Consider the following 19,406-nt stretch of genomic DNA (forward strand, 5'->3'; position numbering starts at 1 on the left):
TTGCGATCTCTTGAAAGATGTGAATGGGGATGTTGATCATCGGAGCAGTAGAAAGATGTCTGCAGGTTTTGCATCTGTTGTTCTGGCAGGGTCTGGTGCCGCTTTGAGTTGGGGTGTCCTGGTCTATGGGGAGCTTGCGTCAGATGAGGTACTTCAGGGGTTGTTTGAAGGTCAGAAGACAAGGCTTTCAGGATGGGGTCCCCATGGAGGATGGGGCCCATGCACTGGAAGATGATGTCTGTGGGGGTGCAGTTGGAATTGCAGCATGCAGAGGCAGCATGCCAGCCTAACACGGCCCTGCCCGGCATTCGTTCAGCACATGGGGCTCTCCGGCCCTCATTCTCCCTGGCACGTACTTCAGGAGGTGAGGGTCGCTTTACCGCCCACTGCTCGGGCCTACCTCGACCAGGTTCTGCGGGACAGCGCCCGCCGCACACCCTACACCCAGGCCCTCTGGACCGTCTCATCAGGCCCCTGCCCCGTGGACCCACCTGGCCATCCTGCCCCTTCACCGTGAGCCAGCTGCACAAATTGCAGCTGGCTCATTTCCAGATCGCACCAAGGAAACAGCTGTACACACTCATGCTCCACACCCTTCACGTCCTCACCCTCGTGTCCCGCCCTGACACGAATTGGCGGGACCTCCTGCCACCTCTGGAGGGTGAGAAATCCCGGTGGGCCGGCCTATATTCCACCCTGCTCCCAAAGCCCGCCGGGGGTATCAGTTGGTGGCTCCTTCATGGAGCTGTGAGCGTGGGCCTGTTCTTGCCACGGTTCACCCCCGTCCTAGACACCTGCCCTTTCTGCAGCGTGAGGGAAACCCTGGCGCACGTGAATCTGGAGTATGCCAGGTTGCAGCGACTATTCTGGCTCCTCTTAGATATCCTATTGCATTTTTGGCTGCACTTTTCCCCTCACCTCCTTATCTACACACTCCCTATCCGTGGCCCCACAAAGTTGTGGGACTTCCTCGTCAACCTACTCCTAGCACTGGCCAAAGTGGCCATCTACAAGACCAGGGAGAGGAGGTTGGCCAATGGGGTCTCCTGTGACTGTGGGGCCTATTCCCGATCCTCCATCTGCTCGCGAATCCGGGGGGAGTTCCTCTGGGCAGCGTCCGCTGCCTCCCTTGACGCCTTCGAGGAGCAGCGGGCGCTGCCCGGGGTTCTCTGCTGGGCTTCCCCGACCGGTTCCCTTTGTTTAGCCCATGACCGCACTCCCGTCCCTGTTATACCTTCAGCTGCCCCCAGCGGTTAATTGAGATCCGGACCTTGCGGCTCCTCCCCTTAGGCTGGGGGAGGGTCCTTTAGCGGTGGGCGGGCGATCCCCAGGGGCCAGCCCTGCCTGGTGTCTACCGCTCCCGGGCCTCTGCCAGCTCCTCCCCCGCTCGCCCCAGGCGCCGCGCTTAAGGGGCCGGGTGGCTTTAAGAGGGGCGCCCCAGCCCCGCCCCAGCCGCCCGTCCCGGCTCCCGCAGAGCTGCGCGGCGGAGCAGGCCGGCGGCTGCAGCAGGGGCTGGGGCAATGGCAATGGCAATGAGCGCCCGCCGCCGCCCCCGCCCCCGCCCGCCCCTGGCTCTGCTGCTGCTCCTGGGCCTCCTGCCGCCCGCCCGGCCCCTCTCCGGGCCCGAGACGCGCCGCAGCTCGGTGCTGCTGGACCCCGCCTCGGGCCAGCTGCGGATCGTGCCGGGCTGGGACCCCGCCGCCGTCGCCTGGGCCAACCTCACCGACCGGATCCAAGACACGGGGTAGGGGGGCCCCGCGTGGGGGGCTGGGGGGGGGTGTATATATACACTAGGTCCCGATCCTGCGCCGGGCCAGTCCCGATCCGGCGGATCCCGGGGACGCCGGGCGAGCTCAGACCCGGCTGCTGGGAGCGAGCGAGCCTGGGTTGGGGTCTCCATTGTCGATGGGTGGGGGGCTCCCTCGCCGCTCTCGAGACTGGGGTGCGGCAGGGCGCGAGGGTCGGGTCCTGGAGCTGCCCTGCCTGGGTGAGTTTCTGCTCAGGGGCTGTCTTGGCTGGTTTCTCTGGCCCTCTTCCATCTCCCCCCCCCCGCCCCGCCCTGTACTCACAAAAACATCTGTCAACAAGATCTAACTGTATCTTTTCTCCTCACCCTTTCACTTCTGCTATTCAGTGACGCTGGAGTGCCCCTAACCAGGGGCTCATGCCATTTCTGCCGCTTCTGCAGCATCAGGCGTGTTTGCGCCACCTTCCTGCAGTCCGGTAGCCAGGGCCTTTTGTTCCAGTCTCGATGGCCCCACACGCATATGATTTCATTTTCCATTGCGGTTATTGCATTCCACTTGTTGCAAAACCCTTTGCAAATTGCTGGCGGAGGAGAAATCCCCTCTTGCTGTTAAAGGGGGAGTAATGCGGTGTGTCTAGCATCCGTGCAGTTTCACCCTTGAGATCACTTTCTGTATGTCTACCTCGTATAGAATCATGAAAAATCAGGGTTGGAAGGGACCTCAGGAGGTCATCTAGTCCAACCCCCTGCTCAAAGCAGGACCAATCCCCAATTAAATCATCCCAGCCAGGGCTATGTCAAGCCTGACCTTAAAAACGTCTAAGGAAGGAGATTCCACCACCTCCCTAGGTAACGCATTCCAGTGTTTCACCACCCTCCTAGTGAAAAAGTTTTTCCTAATATCCATCCTAAATCTCCCCCACTGCAACTTGAGACCATTACTCCTTGTTCTGTCATCTGCTACCACTGAGAATAGTCTAGAGCCATCCTCTTTGGAACCCCCTTTCAGATAGTTGAAAGCAGCTATCAAATCCCCCCTCATTCTTCTCTTCCGCAGACTAAACAATCCCAGTTCCCTCAGCCTCTCCTCATAGGGATAGTAGCTGGGATGGTGCTTTCCAGTGTAGGTAGATGCGGGCCCTCGCTGCGCTGGAGCAAATGAGCTAGCAATTGCAGTGTGGCTGGAGTGGCGCAGGCGGTGGCTTTGGCTAGCCGCCCAAATACAGTGCCTGGATCCCTTGCGACCCTTGCAGTGCATTCTCGCTCCGCTAGTCCAAGCTGCCTCCAGTGCCACACTGCTACCTTCAGTGCACTGGCTGGAGCAGAACGAACGGCACTGTCTACCTGCAGTAGGAAGGATCCTGCCAGCTGCGGTGTGGGTAAGGCCTTGCGGGCACTTTCCATCCACATGCATGCTTAGATGGGGGTGTGCACATCCCTCTGCGTTGCTTGTGAAAGGGACACTGTCGAGTGGCTCTTCCTCCTTGTGTTTTGGACATTATTACTCCCCTTGCCCTAGCATCAAGAGGCTCCACTTAGGATTGAGCCTGTCTTAAAGCTTTATGCTGCTGCCCAACACCTGGAGCCCCACTGTGCCAGGTGCTGTACAAGCACATGTTAAGCAACAGCCCATGCCCTGAAGAGCTTATGATCTAGAACAGTGCTTCTCAACCAGGGGTACGTGTACTCCTGGGGCTACGCAGAGGTCTTCCAGGGGGCACATCAACTCGTGTAGAGATTTGCCTGGTTGTACAACAGGCTACATAAAAAGCACTAGTGAAGTCAGTACAAACTAAAATTTAATACGGACGACGACTTGTTTATACTGCTCTATGTACTATACCCAAATGTAAGTACAATATTTATAGTCCAAGTGGTTTATTTTATACTATGGTAAATATGAGACCGTCAGTAATTTCTCAGTAATAGTGTGCTGCGACACTTCTGTATTTTTATGCCCAGTTTTGAAGGGAAGTAGCTTTTTAGTGAGGTGAAACATGGGGGTCTGCAAGACCAATCAGACTCCTGAAAGGGGTACAGTCGTCTGGAAAGGTTAAGAGCCACTGGTCTGGAATAAGAGTCTGAAAGGGGATGGGGTAAAGATATATAACTATATTGCCATGATGATTATTTTGAAACTGAAGCTGCTTCAGCTTTTCTCCTCAATTTGAAATAACTGAGTACAGGAAAGAAGCAGCCGCCTTTTTGGTACAATCATTGCTCTTAAAACTCTGGTTCTGCTTATGCTAGTATCAGACCCCTGTTGCTGCGTAGTGCCTCTTATTCAGGGAACCTCTTAAAAAAAAAAGAACAGGAGCGCTTGTGGCACCTTAGAGACTAACACATTTATTTGAGCATAAGCTTTCGTGAGCTACAGCTCACTTCATCAGATGCATTCAGCTGTAGCTCACGAAAGCTCATGCTCAAATAAATGTTAGTCTCTAAGGTGCCACAAGCACTCCTGTTCTTTTTGCGGATACAGACTAACACAGCTGCTACTAGGGAACCTCTGTCATTCCAGCGCCTGGCAGGTTTTGAGTGAGCATCACTAATTAGCCACGGGTGTTTGTCTGAAGTGCATTATGGGACATCAACTAGCTGAGCAGAGTCACAGTGTGGGTCTAGCAAAGCAGCAGGCTGCAGACAATAAATGCCCCTTCAGTGCAATTAGCACGGTTACGGAGGCAAGAGGCTACTTCTCATCTTCTGGGTTAGGCTGGACATGTTGGGCAGTTCCCTCTCCCAGGTCAAAAACTGGCCCAGAGAGCAATAAATACCTGCATTTCACTAGCCCACCCCAAGCCTGTCATTGGTGGCATTTTCCTTCACCCCGTGTAGTAGAAATAGTTGTGATGCTTCACCATGCGCAGGTAAAGAGCAATCCCGCTGTGCCTCGGCTGAGCTGTCTTATTTCAGGTTTAAGCAAAGCAATAAACACAGTCTCTTTAGATGAGAGAACAGTCCCTGTTGCTAATCCCAGGTATTCAGAAGTCATGTTAAACCCTCCAAAAATCACGAGTGGCATAAAAATCATGAGATTTAAAAATAATAATAACAAAAAATAACTTTAGGGTTCTTTTTATTTGTCTTCTGGTGTCGTAGCCCTGAGGCTGTCACATTTTCAAGCTTTTCTCTGCAACTGTGAGGCCTGGAAACTTACCTTTTAAAATAAATAAATAAAATAAAGCGGAGACTCTCGTGATCACGTGACTCCAGGAGCTTGGGCTTTATGAAGAGCACCCAGTGTTGTTGGAGTTGGCAGTACTGCATTTGTTGCTCCCTCTGGAACTGTCTGCAGCATGCAGTGACCGCTGTCTCCCAGCAGCAGCCACTCTGCTGTGTTTAGATGTAATGGTGATGTACCTAGGTCAGTTGGAAGAAGGAAGTTTGGATGCTGGTTCTGGCAGGGGTGTGGCATTCAGGTCTGATTTGCTGTGTGACCTTGGTCAAGCCTCTTCTGTATACCTAATACTGGAGGGGTTAAGGTGCGCCTAGCACTCGGAAATACTTAGCACCAGTAAGGCCTGGATGAGTATTGTGCTATCGAGTCACCAATAATGGGATCCTGCTGATTACCAAGTGGAATCCCATTTAGGGTTGACTCCCCCACCAGTAGGGGAAGCTCACAGCGCCAGTGCCCCTGCGGCACCTGTCCTAGGGGCCCTCTGTCTCCAGGGCAGTCCAGCTGGCACCAGTGCTGTTTCTTTTATAAGTCACTCTCCATTGGGCGGGGCCCGTTAGCCAGCCGCAGTGGAGCAGTGCATTATCTTGGTGTGAATATCTGTCTGCCTGAGCCAATCGGAGTTGCTGACTCCCTCCTGCACTGACCTTCAGTATTGCTTACTGATCTCAGCAGGGCTGACTCTGGGGCTTGAGCTCCTGGCCCTGTTCTGTAGGCCGGGCTGAGAGGCAGGAGGCTCCAAAGTGATCGAATGAGCTTTGGGCGGGGGGTGGGAGCTGCTGTCCGCTCTCCAAAGTGACCCAGTAGCTCTGTGGGTACTGAACGTCCCAGGTGCTGCTGCCTGGTGGGTTTCATTTGCTGTCAGAGGCTGATCCACCCGTGACCTATCCGGGGACTGGAGAACTGTGCCGCAAAGGGGTACCTATGAGACAGATGGCCCTGAGCCAGCTGCCAAAGGCCCTGCCCCCTTGTATCTCCGCTGGCCCCTGTGGAGCCCCCCCCCCAGAATAGACAACCTCTGTCCACTGCTAATCTTGGGGGGAGGGGTTGAATTAGCAAAGGTTTGTGTCCCTTCCAACCCTAATATTTGACGATTCTAAGTGCAGAGTACTGTGTGTGGAAGACCCTGCAGTGCTGGATGCCATGGTAACGCCAGTACCTATGTAAGGGACAATGGTTGTGCAGATCCTTTAAGGGAGAGCAGAAGCTTGTCTGGTCCCCCATCCTCTTCTGTTTCCCCTTGATGTCCCCCTTATGGAGAAAGACCCTGGTAAGCACCTCCCCTGGCTCCAGGGTGTCTTTAGCCCCAGCTGTGTGGTGGCACAGGGATTCTTGGGAGCAGCTCCAGACAGCAAACAGAGAGGCCCAGAGAGTAGTTTGCTTTGTCTGACTGGAGCCTTTATCTGAAGGACGCTTCAGATAAAGTAACATACAAACACAGCCCCCAGGGAGCCTGGGTGGAGGGAGTGCATTGCCATGGGCCGCATGGGGACTTTCCATTGTGTGTGATCTTTCCCCTGTTCGTTCAGTGTCCTCTTTGCTTGGTGCAGGTGGTCCTTCCTGGAGTTGGCCACCAGCGAGAAGTACAATGACAGCCTGCAGGCCTATGCTGCGGGACTGGCCGAAGCCACTGTGTCTGAGCAGGTAAATGCTGGTGCATGGCAGGGGACAGTCAGACCCGCAGATCCTGGAGCTCTGCTAGAGTTGGTCTGCAGAGCCCCCTTGTGTCCCAGTCCTAGGCTCCCCCCACCCTGCTATGCCACTGGACCTCAATCTAGACTCAGGCTCAGTTTAGTCCATTCCTGGGCCTCTCCGATCAGTGGTGCTGCACGTTAATGGCTCACTTGTGCCCAGTGGAGGTGAGGCTGAGATTCTCAAGCTCATTTCACTTATGAGCTAAGCTTGGCCTAGACTGAAGCCTGTGGAAACACAGGGTGACTGGGGTTGCCTATCTGCGCTCCCACCCCGTTCGGCTTGTCCCTAGCTCTCCAGCCATCCAATCGGAGATGCCTTAGCGAGGAAAGCCTGACTTTACCCAGAGGTGATGGAGAACCAGCCCCTCGCTCGAGGACATTAAGTGGATAGAAAGGGGTGAGCAGGCTGGGTCTTCAGATTGGCCTGTCCCATTGTTACACTGTGCCCCCTTCTTCCTCCAGCTCATCTACATGCACTGGATGAACACCATGGTGGGCTATTGCGGCCCCTTTAAATACCAGACTGTCTACTGCGAGAAGCTGAAGAGCTACATTGAGACCAACCTGGCCTGGATGGAGGAGCAAATGGAGAAAGGAGATCTGGAGTACTGGTACCAGGTGGGTGTGTGCTGCTAGGCGGCAGTGCCTTGCGTATATATGGTGTGCTGGTTAAGTTAACCCAGGAGTCCTGGCCAAATTCCAGCTGGGGTGAGTAGATCCGTCTTTTGTAACTTTCATCTTTGGAGCTTCAGTTCCGCTCCTACAGGACCTTGTCTGGGCAGCATGGTCTGGGTAGCTCTGTATGTGCATGAGGATGGATTTGGGGGCAAGCCATAGAGAGCCTGATCTGTCGCTGAGTTCTCACTCGCTTGGTCCAGGTTTTGGAGTGGTAGCTGTGTTAGTGTGTATGAGCAAAAACAACTAGGAGTCCTTGTGGTACCTTAGAGACTAACAAATTTATTTGAGCATGTGCTTTCGTGGGCTAAAACCCACTTCATCAGATGCATGGAGTGAAAAATACAGTAAGCAGTATATACACATAGCACATGAAAAGATGGGGGTTGCCTTACCAAGTGGGGGGGTCAGTGCTAATGAGGCCAATTCAATTGAGGTGGAAGTGGCCTATTCTCAACAGTTGACAATAAGGGGTGAATATCAAGAGAGGGAAGATTACTTTTGTAGTGCTAATGAGGCCAATGCAGTCAAGGTGCACAGTTGGCCATTTCCAACAGTTGATAAGTCACACCATGTGGGGTGAGATCTCAGACCCTGGCCTGCTCGCCAGTGCCTGTGCATGGGGGGCCTCACCATGTGCCTGTCCCTCCACCGACAGGTGCGTCTGGCTCTGCTGCAGCTCAAGGGCCTGGAGGATGGTTATAACGGGCGAGTGGCTTTCCCGACTGGACGGTTCTCAGTTGCCCCGTTTGGCTTCCTGTAAGTCCCTTTGGGCATGAGGGTGGGAGCTGGGTGATTGGACTTAACCCTGGCGGTCCTGGCTGATGGCAGGAGCAAAGGGGAACTGGAGAGATGGGGTGGAGTGAATGGGGCAGGTCCAGCACAGTGGGGCTGGGGGAAGCAGATGGGTGTTGGCCTGGTACGTGCTCAGCAGCTGCAGTTCACTGGTGGCTGTAGGGAGGAGCTGGGGCTGCATCCCATAGGCATGCAGCAAAGGGACGCTGTAGGTTTTAGGGACCCATTATTACCTGCATTTTACAGAGGGAAACTGAGGCACAGAAAGGTGCTGTAATTTGGTCATCTAGTGAGTCGGCAACAGCACTGGCAGTAGAACCAGGAGCTCTGACTCCGTGCTTCTGCTCTGAGCTCTAGATAGCTTCCCCACCACATGATCTTTAAAATACAGCGTCCTGGTTGGATATGGTGACTTGTTGCTGTACCCCCTGTCTCTGCAGAACCCCCAGCCCCCATCTGCTTAGCTTGCTGACCCCCCCAGTGTGCCCTGGCTCTTGTTGGCCCTGCAGATCCAAGGTTGCTGAAGAAGCGTGAGGCCAGATTTGCTACTGCCTCACATATTGCGTGCTGGGTTCTGAAAGCAGGCCCCTCCTGGTCAACCTGTCTCCATGCCTCAGTTTCCCCATCTGTAAACCAGGGAGAGGAGTTGCCTCCTCCCAAGGTGCTGAGAACAGCTTGTTAATGTTAGCATGATGCTTTGGTGACTTCTTTGGGCCGACTCCCCAGCATGGAGAGGACCTCCCGTTTTAATTAAAATATAATGCAGTCCAGCAGCTCTTTAGAGTACCTCTGCCCGGACCCTCTTAGCCCTTCCTACCCACAATGCATTTATACCCACACAGCAGGGCAGATTGCTCCCAAATACATATATGCTCCAGCCTTGGTCTCTAACAGCGTACTGTTTCATTAGCCCCTGAGGCTGAGGCAAGGCCTGAGTCACTGAAGCCGAAGGTTGGAAGTTCTGCCCCCCATGCCCTGTGTCTGCAGTTGCGTCAGGCTGCAGTTTTATGACAGTCACTAGGCTTGCAGCTTATCCATGGTCAGATAAGGGAGTCCTGGCTGCAGGGAGAACCTGTGGGGACAAAGAAGGGATCATTACGGCCATCACATGCAAATGGCCAGGATCAGGAGGGTAGAGTTTCCTGCTTCCTCCAGCCTGGGGAGTGGGCATAGCTGAGGTAACCAATAGCAGGATTCCAGCCAAGGTGAGGGTAGGTGGCCCGAGGGTCTGCTCTGCTTTGGCAAATCCAGGGGCCTCCGTCTAAGCTGCCTGGGATTGTTATGAGCCCATGTGTCTCTGTTTCCCCCCTCCAGCTTGTTCCAGCTGGGTGGGGACCTGGAGGACCTGGAATCAGCCTTGAACAGAACGGAAAGGAAGCACACACTGGGCTCAGGGTCTTGCTCCGCGCTCATCAAACTGCTGCCGGGGAACCAGGAGCTCTTGGTCTCCCATGACACCTGGAATACTTACCAGTCCATGCTGCGCATCATCAAGAAATACATGCTGCCCTTCCGGACCTCAGCCCACAGTGCGTAATGCGGGCGGGGGCCTGGGAGATAGCTGTGTGGGCTGTTGCCAGGATCGGTGCTCCTTAGCCCGGGGCAGGAGGAGGGAGGGCAGGATGAGGGGGTGATAAGACAGCAGCAGTAAGCATGTATGTGCCTCCCAGGAAGCGGGATTGGCTGTCCCATGGGAAGGGCAAGAGAGGTAGCCACCAGACTGGAGCTTCCAGAGCCCACTAAGATGGTGTGTAAGCTTCCCTGCTCCTTATGCAAAGAGAGAGGGGTCCTGCTCCCCCTGCCGCTGGATCTTGCTGCCACTCCTGGGGTGGAGTTTGCTGTGGGAAGCTGGCAGGGCCCATCTCTGGAGGTGATGGGGTGTGGCGACTGCACGCCGATGGCTCCCTGCCATTTGCTTCCCCAGGTGACGACATGATCTCGGGGCACATCCAGACATTCTCGTCCTATCCCGGCACCATCTTCTCAGGAGACGACTTCTACATCTTGAGCAGTGGCTTGGTGAGCAGCTGCTGCCTGGATCCTCCTCCCCTGCCTCCCTCCCCCATGTTCTAGTTGTCCCTGGGTTCTGCCAGCCAGGGGTTGAGTCTCCTCTCCCATTGCTGCTTTGGGATTCAAGGTGGTTGTATGCAGCAGGGCCCTGGGTCACTGTCTACACCAGGAATCCTATCATCTCCGTGCAGAACCCAAATCTTCTTCTGCCTATGTACTGCTCTACTACTGCACTCTTCACGTGGGCAATGGGGCAGGTTGCCCCTCCAGTTCTGCTTATGTCACTCTCCTGCACCATTGCCAGGAGCCCAGGTCTGGCCTCTGTTAGGTCACACGCACCCTTACCTGGATTTGCTTATGACTCTGTACCCTGCAGGTGACTTTGGAAACTACCATTGGGAACAGCAATGCTGCCTTGTGGAAGTACATCCATCCGGAAGGGAGTGTCCTGGAGTGGCTGAGAAATATAGTGGCAAACCGGCTAGCCAGGAGCGGGGCTGAGTGGGCTGCCATCTTCCAGCAGTTCAACAGTGGCACGTAAGTCAACTAGCAGTCATCCAGACTGTCCTTTGTGTCCCCCTCTCCCCTCCCTTTGGCAGCGATGGGATGGGTGAGTTCAGTCAAGCAGGAAGATCTAACCTGTCTCTGACGTCCAGTTATTGCACAAGGCACTCTGTGGTGATGGCACAATATCATGGGACATCACGTGACCTTGTGACATGCTTTGGCCATGTGGTGTCGCATGTTAGTTAATGTGTTGTGTTTTGTCACATTGCATGATGTCAGTGGCACTGAGACCAAGCAGCAAAGTTTAGGGAGTCTCTCCTCTTATACAGACAGAAGCGGCTTCTGGTTTTGAAGGAGGAGGACCCGAGTTCCATCTCTGTTGTTGCTTTGAAACTCGGGCTCTGTGAGGTGGTCCAGGGACAGTCGGGAGGTCCTAGTCACCATGGATTTGTAACAATAACTGCGTCCATTGCTCCTGCCACAGGGAAGTTTGCTTGGCTCTCAGAGCCACCTGCAGGCATTGCTTATGGAACAACTTCTGACGTCTCTGCAGTTTGTTCTGAAACCAGCCCCAAATGATGTCCGGACCTGACATGGCGAGGGGATGAGAAGTGGGGGCGAATGAGTGAAAATTCCAGAGTAGGAGGGAATCTTTGTTTGAAACCTTGACCTGTGTTCAGTTTTGATCCTCACTTTGGTGTCAGTTTGTCCACTGCAGTCACGTGAGAGTTGCCTACACTGTAGCCACACAGAGATCCTTCAAACCGGAGCATAACAATGGCCATTCTGGGCCAGACCAATGGTCCATCTAGCCCAGTATCCTGTCCCTGACTGTGGCCAGTCCCAGGTGCTTCAGAGGGAATGAACAGAACAGGACAATTATTGAGTGATCGACTGTCATCCAGTCCCAGCTTCTGGCAGTCTGAGGTTTAGGGACAGCCAGAGCAAGGGGATGCGCCCTTCACCGTCTTGGCTAACAGCCATTGATGGATCTATCCTCCATGAACTTATCTGATTCTTTTTTGAACCCAGTTGTACTTTGAGCCTTCACAACACACCCTGGCAACAAGGTCCACAGGTTGACTGTGTACATTTATTAACAGTAAGGAAATCACACACCAAAGAGTATAGTTACCTTGAGTAGCCACGTGGTGGCAGCGTAAGTACACCAGGACAATTACTTGACATTTACTACCATGGTGCGAGGGCACTGAACTCCAAACGCTTCCCCTCTCGTCTCTTGTCCAGGTACAACAACCAGTGGATGATTGTAGATTATAACACCTTCCTGCCAGGCAAAGCTGGCCTCCAGCAGGGGGTGCTCACGGTGCTGGAGCAGATCCCGTAAGTGCCTTCAAAAGGGAACATCCAGCTGTAATGTTATCGAGCTGTGAACTCACTCCTTCTCCCAGGCCTCCTCATGGGCTCTGGAGAGCGATAAGATGATGCCGGGTTTGTTACAGCTCCACCCGCTGATATGGAGTCTGTTGCCCCCGCTCTGGGTTTAGCTGTGACACTTGTGTTTACAGCACAGCCTTGACTGGCTGAGACTCCCCTGTTGCTCTGAGACGAGGTCACATTCCTTGTCTTTAATGCTGAGGCTGTCGCCTGGATAGAGGGGTGGCAGGGTTTGATGGAGGTCTGGCTGCCCCTGACTGGGCTCCCCTGCAGGGTTGTGGTTCAATCGTTCTAGGCACTGAGTGGGTGGGTGAAATTCTGTGGCCTGCGTTGTGCAGGTGGTCAGACTAAATGATCATAATGGTCCCTTCTGACCTTAGTATCTATGAATCAAACACGGAAGCCCTGCTGAGCCAGAGGACCTTGGGGGAGCCAGCTGGCTGCCTGTGCTTGGGGCAGCTGCTCATTGGATCTGGCCCCCTGATTGTCTGGCTTTTTGGTTATCCAAGATGGAGGCCGCACTCCTGCTTTCCCAGCATGCAATCTGCTTCCCGTTTGTGTTCCGGTCTCTCATGCCCGCGCGCTCTCTCTCTCTCTCTCAGGGGGCTGGTGGTCGTGGCTGACAAAACAGAGGAGCTGTACCAGAAGGGGTACTGGGCCAGTTACAATGTGCCGTAAGGAGGTTCTCCTCTCTCTCCATTCCAGCCCCTTAGCTTCGGGCATCTTACTCTGCGGGGGGGGTCAGCTGGGTGAACAGGCACCCAACCCCTGGTGCCGTCTTGCCCACTGTGGGGTGGTCTTCCAACCACAGTGAGGGCCTGATCCAAACCCCGTTGGGCTTATGAGGAGCATTCTCCTCTGCCCCCCAGCCAGCTGGGGCTGGGAGTGATGTGCTCTTAGGGAGCTGTGCTGCCTGGTTCCAGAAGGGGGCAGCATTCAGCTGTTAAGAGGGACTCCGCCTTTAATTGCTGGCTGGGGTTGGCATGGAGTGGGCTTGGCAGCTGGGTGAGAACCAGGTGGAAATTCCCCTTTAGAAAGGGCCTTGCCCTGATAGGCTGTTCTAATAACATCTTGCTGAGTGGGTCTCGGAGCGCTTTACCGCCTGTGATTTCTCCTCACGACCCCCCTGAGGCAGGGTAGGGCTGTTATCCCCCTTCTATAGGTGGGAAACCGAGGCACAGAGAGGCTAAGTGACTTGCCTCCAGTCACACTGGAGGTCTGGGACAGAGCAGGGAGCTGAACCTCCAAGTCTGAGGCAAGTGCTCCTAACCACCAAGCCATCCATTACCTTCCCCCATCCCTTTGGCACCTGGCCCGGCCTCTCTGGGGTGGGGGTGGGATTCCTTGAGGCACATGTACAAAGGCAGGAGGGGTCTCTGCTCAACCTGTGTGTTACTCCCTCCCCCACATCCCCAGGTACTTTGAGCAGATCTTCAATGCCAGTGGCCAGCTGGAGCTGGTGAAGAAATACGGCGACTGGTTCACCTACGACAAAAGCCCCCGGGCCCAGATCTTCAGGCGCAATCAGACGCTCGTCCAAGACATGGACTCCATGATCCAGCTCATGAGGTGAGGGCTTCTCTGTGTGGAGAGGGAGCTTAGCGACGTCTAGTCCCGGGAGGGCTGTATCACTCGTAGGAAGAGCGGACCTCAAAACACAAGTGCTCCACGCCCTCCGGCACCTTGGCCTGGGAAAAGGTGTGCGAGGGAGACCGGCACAGATCGGGGAGTCAAGCTGTGTGTTTGCGTGGGGGCAGAGGGAGAGTGTTAAGGGCTCTGTTATTGTAGGGTTGCCCCTTATCCTGATGTCGACAAGGCAGCTGTGCATGTTTGGAATGCTAACTGTGGGTCCTGGAGCATCCTTGGAGCTGATGCGCTGTCACTGCGTCTCGACAACGTGTGGTGTCACGGCAGTGATGGTGCCATGGCATGATGAGGCACTATGGCTATTGTCTGGATGGAGCCAGCCGTCCTCTTGGTCAGGCTGGGGGACAGCTGGGGCAGGTGCAGTTACACAGAGAGGTGGCCTCAAAAAGCCAGATCAGGAGCACCCTTCAGCGTGGAGATGTTCGGATCCTGAGGGTTTCCTGAGGATTGTCTCTAGTTACCAGGCTAAATTCTCAGCGCTTCCCTCCCCTGGGGCTGATCGCCAGATCGCCCCTGACCACAATCTCCGCTTCCCTCTGCCCCCTAATCCAGCAAGATCTAACCTCGGCACGAGCGAGGGCTGAGGTTAGATCCCACCTCCATAGCTCCAGGAGCCTGATCCAATGCTCACTGAAGGTAATGAGACTCTGTCCTGACAATGCTGGCTTTTTGGTCAGGCTCTGAGGGCAGCTGCTACAGTGACGAGCCTGGAGTAAGAGCCTAGACAGAGCAGAATAGCTCCCCTCCATCCCTGGTTCAAACCCAGCCTAGGGTCTTCCCCCTCCCTTCCAGTGCAGAGCTGCCCCAGTGGCTCATCCAGGCGTACACCAGGTGGGGCCCAGCTCCTCACCCCTTGGGGCTGCTTCTGTTGAACGTGTTCGTGCTGCTTCTCAGGTTCAACGACTTCCTGAAGGACCCACTGTCCCGGTGCCAGGGCTGCGACCCGCCCCAGAACGCCGAAAACGCCATCGCCGCCAGGTCCGATCTGAACCCTGCCAACGGGACCTACCCCTTTGCCGCACTGCGCCAGCGGTCGCACGGAGGCACGGATATGAAGGTGAGGGCCGCAGGGGGAGGTGATGGGCGAATCTGATGGGTGAGCGCACGCTCCTGCAGGGGGGAAGCCTGCTGCAGCTTTGGCTAACAGATCCAGAAGAGCTGCTCTGACGGTGGATCCAGAGGTTGTCGGTTTGATCCCTGCTGCTGACAACTTAGGTCTGGGGGCGTGGCATTATAATCTATATATGTGTGTGCGCTCCAGCTTCGTGGACTCAGCCCAGCTCAAGTGTTTCTGCCTGTCTTGTCCCCCGGAGGCCATCTGGCAGGACCTGTGCCAGAGATGCTCCCGCTGAGTCTGCGGAAATCGTCAGATGCTGGGTTTTCTCTCCCTAGATCACATCCTATGTGATGGCCAAGGGCTACAGCCTGATTGCCGCCTGCGGGCCCACCTGGGACGATGTCCCCCCTTTTCAGTGGAGCACCTCTCCCTACAGCAACCTGCTTCACATGGGGCACCCCGACCTCTGGAAGTTCCCCCCCATCAAGATCTGGTGGGACTGAAGTGGAGACTGGATCCCCTGGCTCATGTGGTCGAATGAGTTGGGGCAGGGGTGCTGATGGTGTGTCTCATCTCCCTCTCTGTCTCCGTATAGTCTGGACTCTGGTCTATCCCCTGTGGGGCTGCTCCATCCCCAGCAGCAGTTCCCCTGAGAAATAAGGGAAGAATGTATCTCTTTTCACGGGGAACAGAGGGGATACCTGGGATGGGGGTGAAATGACAGAGGGGGCAGCATGATGATTTTGAGTACAGTGCAGCTACTAAAATTTAGCCCTGTCGTAAGTGGCTGGAGCTCAGTGAAGCCGATGGCCATTGCACCTGCTTCTGCCAGACCTTGGTTTGGCCCACTGGACGTAGCTTGTCATTTTGCTGCATTATCTAGCTTGCAAACTGGCTTCTCACCCTCTGAACAAACTGTGATGCTCCCCAGAAGCTAGGGGAACCCCAGCCTCTTCTCCTGCCCCCCAGCTCCCCTCCTTTCCTGCCCCGCTGGTTGTTCGGTTACTGTTACTCCCGCCTCCGAAGACCAGAGCTGCCACCAGGTCCCACCGCAAGGAGGAGCTGCCTGCTGGGAGGGTGAAGCTGGACCCCCCCCGGGCTGCCAACTCCTGTGCTGGTCACCGAGGTGGTGACCCACAGGAAGGAGCACTGTCGTTCTCTGTAGTGGAGTCGGAGCTATCACCGCTGAAGGTAATGCACAGAGGCAGGTTTGCCTCTCCATCCCCTAACCCTCAGTGCTGGACCTTGGGGGTGCGTCGTCCCAGCTGGTGTCTGGCAGCCCCAGGAAGATCCCTGGCAAAGTGCCCCCTCCTTCGCTGCATCTCTCTGCACTGCACTCCAGTGCCTGGGGGTGACAACCCGTGCTGCCTTTGAATCTTCCACTGCTGTGTGATGCACCTGAGCCACAGGTGATGCCCTTGCCCCTTGCTTTGCTGCCTCTATCCCAAAGGAAAAGCCCCGCAGGCTGCACGCAGGGTGCGGCCTCAACCTGAAATCTTTCTGCTTTTGTGCCTGTTGTACGTGCTGCCTCCTGAGGCCTGGACCCACAGGGTGCCACGGGCATGTGGCTTGTGCATGTGAGAGTTTTTGCCTGTTAAAGGGAAATGGAGCAGGGTTAGTCTGGAGGCCACCAGGGCAGACCTCACTCCCCTTGAAAAGTGACGACAAGGAAGGCTTAAAGCCAGGCTCAGATGCTGCAGATGCCCCTGGCTCCCTGAGCGGAGGTGTTCTCACCCCCTTGGCTTAGCTGCCAGCTGGCCTCAAGTGGAACTGCAGCACAGGGCTTGTTCTGTGGCCCCAGTGCAAACTCAGGAGTTCTGGGCTCATGTGCAAATGAGATTAAAAGAGCTGTTTGGCTTGGTTTTAGTAATAAAACTCGCTGAGTTGTTTCTTGCCTGGATCTCGCGCTGAGAAGAGGCGGGTTGGGGCTTCAGCTGGCGTGAAGACTCCTAGATTGGTAAGGCCCAAAGGGACCATTCTGGCCATCCAGCCTGACCTTGTATTGCACGGGCTGGAGAACTTCACCCCAGGATTCCTGCTCCAGGCCCTTAATGTCTGGCTGAGCTCGTGTATGGGGCGCAGAAGATCTCCCGTGAGGTCGCTTTTCCAGCTCGCAGCAAGGGCTCCTCGCTTCTGTCTGCTACACCTTCCTCACACCATCACAACCCCCCCAGCCCTCTCTGGCGTGAGCATGAGGAAGTCCCTGAATATGCATCACTCAGCCCCTCCCCTTACACCAAGCTCTGATGCTCTTACTGCTAACACAGTTGGGTGCATCCATGAAAGCAGCAATTCAGCACAATGGGGTCAGTGGGTCCATGCTGCTCAACTGCCAGAACATGATGGGACAGAAAAGCTGGCCAGCTGCTGGGGCCAGGGGCAAGAGATGGGGTGGGTGCATTTTGGGATAGCCATACAGTGTGATGTGGGAGGCCTGGCTAACCCATCTCAGAGACTCAGTCCCGTAGTGGCTGCAGATGAACTGTGTTAAAAGCCGACTGCTGCCCGAGGGCTGTTTTGGGGCCAGGGCCAAAGCATGAATCATAGAATATCAGGGTTGGAAGGGACCTCAGGAGGTCATCTAGTCCAACCCTCTGCTCAAAGCAGGACCAATCCCCAACTAAAGCATCCCAGCCAGGGCTTTGTCAAGCCTGACCTTAAAAACTTCTAAGGAAGGAGATTCCACCACCTCCCTAGGTAACACAGTCCAGGGTTCACCACCCTCCTAGTGAAAAAGTTTTTCCTAATATCCAACCTAAACCTCCCCCACTGTAACTTGAGACCATTACTCCTTGTTCTGTCAAAACATGGCATGGTATGGCCATAAGGTGTGTGGGGCGGCAACTGTGTTCCAGCCTTCATGCCGACCTGTAGCATCGAGCCTCATCTGCCCAGCTGAGCTACTGGGACTACTTTGGAGAAGAGCAAGGAATGCCGCAGGGGTTGTGCACTAGCCTGCAACTTAGAGACCTGCATTCAGTTCCCTGTTCCAGCACAAACTTCCTGTGTGGCCTTGGGAAAGTGAGGAAGCTGCTCTGTGCCTCAGTTTTCTCATCTCTGCGATGGGTATAATAGCCCTGCCCTACTTCTCAGGGGTAGTATGAAGATAAATACCTTTAAAGACAAGGAGGTATTCGGTGATGGGAGACCTGTAAGTACCAGAGCTAGAGAGATGGTAACGGGCCCAATAGTGATATTTCTAGTGGTCATAAAATGATTGCAAAGTCCTCTCAATCTAGGTGCCTTGATCTGCTCTGGCAGGCATTGAGCAGTTGGGAGTAATCACTTCGTTGTTTTGGAATTAATTGGCTAATGTTTGTAAAGTGTGTTGAAGGTTTTTATAAAGGGCTCACCAAGGGCTAAGTCCATCTGGCTCTACAGAGCAACTAGATCGTAGGGGAGAGATTTCCTTTTAGGGGCTTTCAATTTTGTCTAATTAGCTCCCCCTCTGGCTTAGATTCTTGGATTAGGACATGGGGCAAACAAGTGGCAACGTATTCATCATGCCCTTCAGAAGCCCCTCCATAAATTCAGTCCACCGCACCCTCTAAATGTCTCATCTTTGGTATCCTCTTTCTACACATGGGAACATATGGGAAGAAACGACATGAATATCTTTCATTGGACTAACTTCTGTTGCTAAAGAGACATATTTTATGTATCATAGTCTGTATGCTGCTAACTGTTGAGGGAGATTCTCTCAGCACAAGTGGTAGAGAATTGTCAAGTTTTTGTCTTGCCGGTTTTTGCTGGAGGACTCCTTGGAGGTCTTGGGGATCAAGGCTGTGGGCCTGATTCTTGTCTTACTTACCCTGGTGTGACTTCATTTCTCTTGACAGATGTGTGGTGAGAGGAGAATCCAGCCTTGGGAGCCTTCTCAGCCTTTGACTGAAAGGACAAGGTGCTGAGTCTCTAAGAGAAAAATCTCTTCCCCTTCCCCACGTGCACGTGTCTGTGTTGAATAGGTGGCAACAGACAGGGAGTTTTATTCGTACTCTTCCCTCCTCAGTTAGGACCTGATCCAAAGCCCACTGAAGACTCCCATGGGCTTGGGTCCTTTTCTTGTATGGCAACCCTTCCAACTGCTCCATAGCAAGTCACTTCACCCCCTGTGCCTCGGTTTCCCCATCTGTAAAATGAGGCTAATGATGCTAACCTCCTTTGTAAAGTGCTATGAGATATTAAAGGCACATTCTTCAGCAGTGCCTCTCAAAGAACAAACCTGGCTGGCCTGCAGTGAAATATTCCATATGTGGCCTTTTGGGCATGGTGCAGACAGCTGGAAAGGCAGCAGGCATCCGATCCCAGGTGCTGCCCGGCAGCGGGTCTCCTTGGGCTGGAACCAGCACTTCCTGCAAGGGGGCTGGTTGATTGATGGGAAGGGGAGGAGGGTCAGGGGCTCCTTGCTTGTGTGGTGTGAGCACAGAAATGCCTCAGGCCCCGGGACTTATCCAAGCTGTTGTGGGCCCTGCCAGTGTCAGACGGTGGGTTAAGAAGTGCAGGGAAGGGACAGACTCGTTTGTTCAGCTGGGCTCAGATACCCCCTTCACCTAAACCTGTTAGGATGGAACTTACCTCCCTAGCTCTGCCTACCCCCAGCTCTCGTCTTGTCTTTTTGGAGGGGTGGGGGGATTTCAGGCCTCAGCAGATGACCCCCAAAAGAACCCCCCTGCCCTTCCAACCCTCCTGGATCCA

General features: G+C 54.6%; 1 protein-coding gene across 1 annotated transcript; it reads left to right on the forward strand.

Annotated features, from left to right (window-relative positions):
* Positions 1-1,350: 1,350 nt before the first annotated feature.
* PLBD2 (phospholipase B domain containing 2) lies at positions 1,351-15,360 on the forward strand. Its single transcript, XM_048821087.2, has 12 exons — positions 1,351-1,744; positions 6,479-6,572; positions 7,085-7,240; positions 7,956-8,056; positions 9,407-9,621; positions 10,017-10,111; positions 10,479-10,639; positions 11,858-11,953; positions 12,610-12,681; positions 13,424-13,576; positions 14,549-14,711; positions 15,047-15,360. The coding sequence occupies exons 1-12, from the start codon at positions 1,521-1,523 to the stop codon at positions 15,212-15,214; spliced, it is 1,698 nt and encodes a 565-aa protein (XP_048677044.2). The 5' UTR covers positions 1,351-1,520; the 3' UTR covers positions 15,215-15,360.
* The last annotated feature ends 4,046 nt before the right edge of the window (positions 15,361-19,406 follow it).

Source organism: Caretta caretta, chromosome 15 (genome assembly GCF_965140235.1).
Source record: "Caretta caretta isolate rCarCar2 chromosome 15, rCarCar1.hap1, whole genome shotgun sequence".
Classification (NCBI taxonomy): Eukaryota; Metazoa; Chordata; order Testudines; family Cheloniidae; genus Caretta; species Caretta caretta.